This window comes from Sardina pilchardus, chromosome 6 (assembly GCF_963854185.1).
Source record: "Sardina pilchardus chromosome 6, fSarPil1.1, whole genome shotgun sequence".
Classification (NCBI taxonomy): Eukaryota; Metazoa; Chordata; class Actinopteri; order Clupeiformes; family Clupeidae; genus Sardina; species Sardina pilchardus.
This window is the reverse complement of record NC_084999.1, coordinates 17,930,167-17,937,384: the sequence shown is the minus strand read 5'-3', so window position 1 is coordinate 17,937,384 and position 7,218 is coordinate 17,930,167. Positions and strand designations below refer to the sequence as shown.

The 7,218-nt window shown below is 38.5% G+C and overlaps 1 protein-coding gene across 1 annotated transcript; it reads left to right on the top strand.

The window, feature by feature from the left end:
* The first annotated feature begins 975 nt into the window (after positions 1 to 975).
* Positions 976 to 4,541, top strand: LOC134082818 (B-lymphocyte antigen CD20-like). The gene is made up of 7 exons (XM_062538814.1): positions 976 to 1,038; positions 2,255 to 2,432; positions 2,738 to 2,854; positions 2,972 to 3,028; positions 3,325 to 3,534; positions 3,630 to 3,749; positions 3,881 to 4,541. Exons 2-7 carry the CDS (start codon positions 2,256 to 2,258, stop codon positions 3,935 to 3,937), a joined length of 738 nt encoding a protein of 245 aa, XP_062394798.1. The 5' UTR covers positions 976 to 1,038; position 2,255; the 3' UTR covers positions 3,938 to 4,541.
* The last annotated feature ends 2,677 nt before the right edge of the window (positions 4,542 to 7,218 follow it).

Genomic DNA, 7,218 nt, shown 5'->3' with positions numbered 1-7,218 from the left:
CAAATTTGCGGTGATTCCACCAAACAGGAAGTGAGCTCATATCTCAGCAACCTTTGCATCTATCAAAACCAAACTTGGTACATGGACTCATAACCCCACGGTAGGACGCAGAAGAAACAGCTTACGGCTACATGTTTGTTTGCAGCATTGAGCTAACAGCATTGAGTTGCCATGGTTACTCTGGCCTAACTGCTTGGCCCCCTCATTGCTTGCAGCTATATTTGAAATTAATGTTAGAATTCACAGTTAATATTTGCTGTTAGTTGGTGCATGAACAAAATCAAGATAAGCTATTTTGTCACTATTGGACAAAATAGCAAAAAATAAAAATAATGGATTGAGTGGCGTGATTTGTCAGCATACTGTACCTGTAACCCAGAACTCTTATTTAAAATAATTTAACTATAACAAACTAGACATGCCGCATGGCGGGACAAATGATGACTTCCGCTCAGTTCAGCACATTTTGTACACAAAAATAAATTATGCTTGTCAACTTGTCTGTATTTCCTCTTTGTGCAAAACTGTACATATCTCCTACTCTTACAGCTCATGTGTATATAAATGAGTGTGTGCATGTATTTTTGTGTATAAGAGTGTGTGTGTGTGTGTGTGTGTGTGTGTGTGTGTGTCTAGGATTTTTCTGAAACGGGCCACATTTTACACTGAGGGGCCAAGAACCAGTCAACTTCCATGTGCAGAAAATCCCTTGTTCAGTAAGGTGCATATACATTTCACCAGTCTCACCTTGTTCAAATGTTTGCTACATACTAAAAAATTAAAAAGCAACACAGCCGCATACCATAGACATTTTGTCATCCTCGGTGCCACGGTTCAGCATGAAGTCGAATCCTCCTGCTGAATCATGATCCTGAACTGATCGCACATACTGTAAATGGTTAAATGAATGACTCACTGGAATCGAGGGACTGGATTAGGCTATACCAGGAACTTCCATAATCATATCCTGTGTTGGAAGTGATAGTGAAGAAATCGTCTAGACCTAACGCACATAGTGTTTTGCTGACACAGTATCAAGTAAGTGACACAAACTATTATTGGTGTATCTGGTGCCATTTATTGTCTTCAGTAAATCTAACTTCATTTCTGTTACTTTCACTGTTTTCCACTGCTAATCTAGAGCATGGGTTGCTGATTTTTATACCTGACCTAGGCTTACAGATAGACGATTTTCACTGATACTTGTCCTTATTAATTGTGTGTAGTTTTAGCCTAGGCCTACATACTGGCTAGCCTGGGCTCAACCTAAATATGAAACAAATGAGAAAAACGAAACAGCAGCCACCTGCAGGTTGTGCCTTTTTCTGTCCCTGACTTGATTTATTTCCCCAACACCTGCAGGCTAATGTACAGATGTCCCAGGACTAATGGATATGAGATGGACGTAACAGCAATTTCAGTAGCTTTGTAGCGACACGCAAAGTGATGCCATTTATAGGTTTTGAAGTGCCCGTTTGTAACAAACTTAACAAAATAAAAATAGGAAATTTAACTTAAATCAAATATTTAAACGGCAACTTTTTGCACCCTGGGCAGGTGAGGCTGACATGAAAACAATTTCCAGTCTAAATTCAAGTTTTGTGGCTGGTTTATACATTACAGTAGAGCAAACATTTAGTATCTCTCGCCCTGTGCCCACCATCTAGGTGCATACAGGCCTCCTCCTACTTACTACCTATACACCTTTACCTGTACTACTGCCCCCAGGTGTCTAAACCAAAGACTAAACATATAAATCAAAACAATTAACCAAACAAATAGCTAGCAAAAGACTACTACCAATATATATTACTAATGTGAGCAAATCATAATAAACAAATGAATTAACAAAATTACCACTATTGAAAGCACTACTAGCTCCAACAGGTTTCATCAGGCCCCTTTCCACAGGGCTAGAAAATCAAGCACCTTGATTATGAATGCAGACTGCATGGTACTTAATTGACACTGTGGAAAGGGACCTGATGAAACCCATAGCTCGGTAATCTAGCTGACTTGAAGTTGGAAACCAAGTAAGCGTTGCTGTCAACAAGCGCTCTTCTCCAGGTGTTTGTTGACAGTGATGGCAACTTTCAGTAGGCCTAGTGCACAGAGTCCATATTAACATCAGTACTAACTTGTGTAAGGCAAGTAGGCCTGAGGATGGGATGATGTAAGGGCACGTGCAATGAATAAGTAATGTTTTGTTTGTCTGTTCTAACCTGCTCTCTCAACCACTCGGCCAAATTATCAGGATGTCAATGACAATGACCAGGACGGAAGAGGTGACCGTTGTTACGATGACCAGCAACAACCCCAAAAGTACATGGCCTTTGCTGTGTCAGATACTGGGGACACTCTGCTACAGTCCAGCATGCTCTGTATCTCACAAGCTCAGAGGGCTTCTTGGAGCAACGCAATCTGCCCTAGGGGTGAGTACTGTATATGCGGTATATATTTTTTTCTTTGGAAATATTGTTTTCATTTAGAGTATAGGCTAATTCCTGTGGCACACATGCTGCCCAAATGTGGACTGTACAGGCCTGTTTCTGTAAAAAATCCACTACAATTCAAATTGAAGTAGATAGATATTGGAATAGATATTAACTAGGCTAACTGACAATGATGGAGATGGTTGTGTGTTGGAGGATGATCCGTTGAGAGATGAGCTTTGACTTTAAGACTGTTTGTTTAAGATTATTAATATTTGTTTTTGTTACTCTTTTTATTCATCCAGACTGCTCAGATCATGATTGGATTGCTAAACATCGCCATTGGATCAATAATGCATGCACAATTTTGGTACTATAGTCCTCTCACCGACACCGGGGCCCCCTTTTGGCTTGGTGCTATGGTAAGGCTATTGGGTCCTAAACATTAAAATTAAAATGTTTTTCCACTCACTTGCATATCTGAAACTCTAAATCAGTGAGTTGAGATATAACTCTCAAAACCTGTATATCCTTTTCAGTTTATTCTATTTGGTGTGATGTGCATTCTTGCAGAGAAGTGTCCAAGTGCTTGTCTGGTGAGTTTTATGTGAGACCAGGATAATTGTGTTCACTAGGCCTAAAATACAAAAGATTTCTTTGATTCATGAATCAAGCATTCTTTAGATATACTGTTTAAACCATATATTTGGCTACCAATATTTTTTGTATAAAACGTAAGAATATTACACCAACATAATATTAAAAAGACACAACGTATCTTGTTATCAATGTGTTAAATTGATATCTTTAATTGATCAGCTTGAACTTAAATTGTAATTTGTAATTTCATTATTTACAGGAATGTAAGTTTGTGATTTGTATTTTATTACAGGTTGTCATAACTGGGTTGATGAACTTTGTAAGTGCTGTCTTTGCCTTTACTGCCATTGTTCTGTATGCAATTAATATTGCCAGAGAGAGGTTGGAGATTGCAGAGTATTACGGAGATTGTGCACGCTACGATTACTATAACATACGCAGCTCACCAAAAACCCCATCAGAATATTATGATATCTGCAAAACATATCGAGCCAAATCACGGGTATGTTGCATTCCCCATTAATGGTCTTTTTGATCATGCACTGCATTATTTACCACACAGTTCAGAGAAATAATAGCAGCACTGTGTTTCCACAGGTCATATTGCAAGCAATGTCCATCATAATGATCATCTTTGCAGCTCTACAACTCTGCATTGCCATCAGTGCTGGTGTCATGGCATTTAAGGCTGTTTGCAAGAGGGAAACATCTGTGCAGGTATGAGAGCGAAACCATAACCTGACAGTCGCTCTGATTAGATTATTAAAGATTTGTAGAAGCATGAACTGAACTGAATTGATTGGCTGAATTGGTTAATATACAATATTCTTTTTGTGTTGCTCTTATAGGACCCTGAGCTCAACTCACCTCTTGTCAATGAAGTCTTGTCTTACCCCACAGTTTAGCATGACTGTTTCAAGCCACATTCATCACTGAAATGTGATTCATCATGCGTCATGAATATTTTGATTTTTAGATCATCATTTTAAGATCATCTTATTAAGTACATAAAGAACTTGATTAAAAGCCTAGTCACAAATATATGCAGACCTGGTGTGGCCACGCGTTGGACAAATAAGGGCAGGTTTCAGTTTTTTTGCTCAATGGTGTTTTAAACCCCCAACGTCTTCTTAAAGGCACCTACTCCTAACGCCTTGAAGACAATGTTGGGGGCTTAAAAGACCCTATTGAAGCCCACCAGATTGCCTGCCTCAGCTAGTTCTATGCTTAAATCAGTAGATGGCACTGCTTAAAACAGACATTTTCCGCAGGTAGAAAGTGTTCAAGGTTTAAACTTCTGTCAATATGGACATTGTTAGATCGGTTAGATTCTCCCCAACTCAATCAAAATAGGCTACTGCATATTTGTTAAGTACCCTCCAGAATTATTGCCACCCTTGGTAAAGATGACTAAAAATCTTTTGGTGATTTATTGTACTCCCACAATGAAAACAATGAGGAAAAATACACCCTGGAAGGAAAGCAAATATATTCTGAGAAAAAGGAAAATCTCATAAATAAATAAATATTTTTAACAAAAACACATTGCTCACAATTATTGGCACCCCTGAAAAATGAAGTATGACGGTCTTTGGTATGAAAATGAAGTCACTCAGGCTAAATCCTCTAGTCATTTTTCAACATTGGAAAGACAAGATAATACACTAAATTGAAATAAAAAGAAAGTGGGTTGACATTTGTAAGTAAGAGAATGTCTATGGAAACTAGGTCTTTTGTTTAAAATGCCTTTATTTACAGTTGATGATTAAAAGGTTCTACTCATCTAGAAATATGACAAACATGCTTGGACAAAGACCCATTTTGCCCCCACATATGGCATGGAGGATGGTATGATAGGCAAAAAATTCCATAAGAACCACTGTTGGAGAGTTACAGATAAAGCTATCTTGGGGTCACCTTCAAAAGTGACCTCACTTCTAGATTATTTAGACGGCATGTCAGGTTAAAGCCAGTCTAGTCATTTAATTAACAATGTAAATGACAGGAGTTACTGAATGGTACCATGACATGTTTGGGAGTGTGGTCTATTGTCAGATGAAAAGAAAATTGCGCTCTTTGGCTAAAAACACTTCAGGTGTGTTTGCCGTACATAGAAGAATGACTGAAAAGAATCCCATGCCTAATGATAATTATGGTGGAGGGGCTGTGCTATTGTGGGGCTGTTTTAATTCCCAAAGGCCTTGGGAACCTAAGGTGCATGGTATCATGAACACCAAAAAAAACCTGAACATTTTCAAAGGAAATAAAACAATCTCTGCCTAGGCCCAGTGTTGGGAAGGTTACTTTAGAAATGTAATGTGTTACAGTTACAAGTTACCCTGTTTAAAATGTAATAGTAGTGTAACTATGTGAATTACTTTTTCTGAGTAACGTAACTAATTACTTCTGATTACTTTTTGATTACTTTTCCGATTTTTTTTATGATATATATAGTCCCCAAATCCATGCGAAGATTTCGGCCTTGGTCTACAGGCTGCCGAGCAGTTGAAACATTTCAAAAGTACCTGTAATTGAATTACAAACTTTTCTACAGTAACTGTAATATATTACTGTTACATTTATTTTGTAATTAAATTACGTAACTCAATTACATGTAATGCGTTACTCCCCAACACCGCCTAGGCCGTAAAAGTTGGTCATGATTGGATCATTCATCAGGTCAATGAACCAAAACAAATGTCCAGATCAAAACAATATGGTTTACTGAACACAAAATCAAGGTTCAGACATTACCATTGCAGTCCTCTGATCTAAACTCCATATAAACAGTGGGATGAGTCAAAGAGGAGAATGCACAAGTGTGGACCTAGGAATCTGGACGATCTGGGGAGGTTTTGTGAAGATGAATGGTCTTAAATCCCTAATTTATATCCTCAATCTTTATGGGGTGTCAGAGAAGAATATTACAAGCTGTTTTATTGACAAAGGGAGGTTTAAGAAGCTATTACAAGTTAACCTGACTTTCGCCAGATCCTGTAGTTCGCTGTCTGCTTCACACAAGGATCTGGGACTTCTCGATAGGAGATGTATTTCTGAAGGCGGGTCCTTGTAAAACATCCTCGCATGTGATTTGATAAACCACTTGCCTGTTATCTTGAATGACGTGCTAGGCTTCTTCAAGCTCTTGCCAAACCCGGTCGGAAGAAGAATAAAAACATCCTTGCCACCAATAAATGTCTTCAAAACTATTCTCTGTTAATCTTTTAAAGAATGAATACTCGATAGATTCGACAAAACGGTTGAAATAGCAGAATCAATGTCAGCACAAGACTCCTCGCTGCGTGCCGCCATTGTTATTTGAATCAAACACTCACTTCGGCGCTCCTGATTGGTTGCTTATTTTTTGATCACTGGCCCAGGGGTTTGGATTGCCCTCGCGTCCAGACCCTTGTGTGGAGCTCAGCGAAACGCCTCTGGTGGAGCATGGCGGAACTACAAGGGTCTGGCGAGAGTCAGGCTAATTACAAGTAGGGGTGCCGATAATTGTGAGTGACGTGTTTTTGTTAAAAATATTTGTTTCTTTATGAGATTTTCCTTTTTCTCAAAATAATTTGCTTCCTTTCAATGTTGTATTTTTCCTAATTTTGTTTAATTGAAAAATTACAATAAATCACCTGAAGATTATTTTTTATACCTGTTTTTAGTCAACTTTACTAAGGGTGCCAATAATTCTGGAGGGTACTGTATATGTGTGTGTGGCGTAACCACCCTAATCAACCTGCTAATGCAACCCCTGCATGGGCTGCGCTGAAATTCATTCAGATTTGCCAACATGGTGAAGAGAGGTGACATGAAAGTGGTGACTCCCCACCTTTAGTGCCCATAAAGTCTGACTGTCCATTACTCAATTATTTGTACTGTAATAAATTTGATAGTAGACTATTTCCCATCTTTGCTGAGCAAAAGTTTTGAGTGAAAGAAAAAAGACTTGGCCCATATAGCCACCTCTCCCAAATATAAAGACGTTGACTTTGGCTATTGAAGCAAATAAAAGCCTGGGCTACTTGAACAGTTTGAACTGTTCTCTATTACAATAATCAACCTTACATTTGTTGAATGAGCCTTGTAAGATCATCACATTGATTGATTACATTTCATTGAGCCATAGTAGCAGAACCCTCGTTATGGGAATGATGAGGATATGGGGCATCATGGTCAAAGGTCG

Coding starts and splice junctions, on each gene's coding strand:
- LOC134082818 (XM_062538814.1), top strand. CDS start 2,256: ATGTCAATGACAATGACCAGGACGGAAGAGGTGACCGTTGTTACGATG. Junction 2,855..2,971: donor CCTTTTGGCTTGGTGCTATG/GTAAGGCTATTG, acceptor TATCCTTTTCAG/TTTATTCTATTTGGTGTGAT. Junction 3,535..3,629: donor CATATCGAGCCAAATCACGG/GTATGTTGCATT, acceptor GTGTTTCCACAG/GTCATATTGCAAGCAATGTC.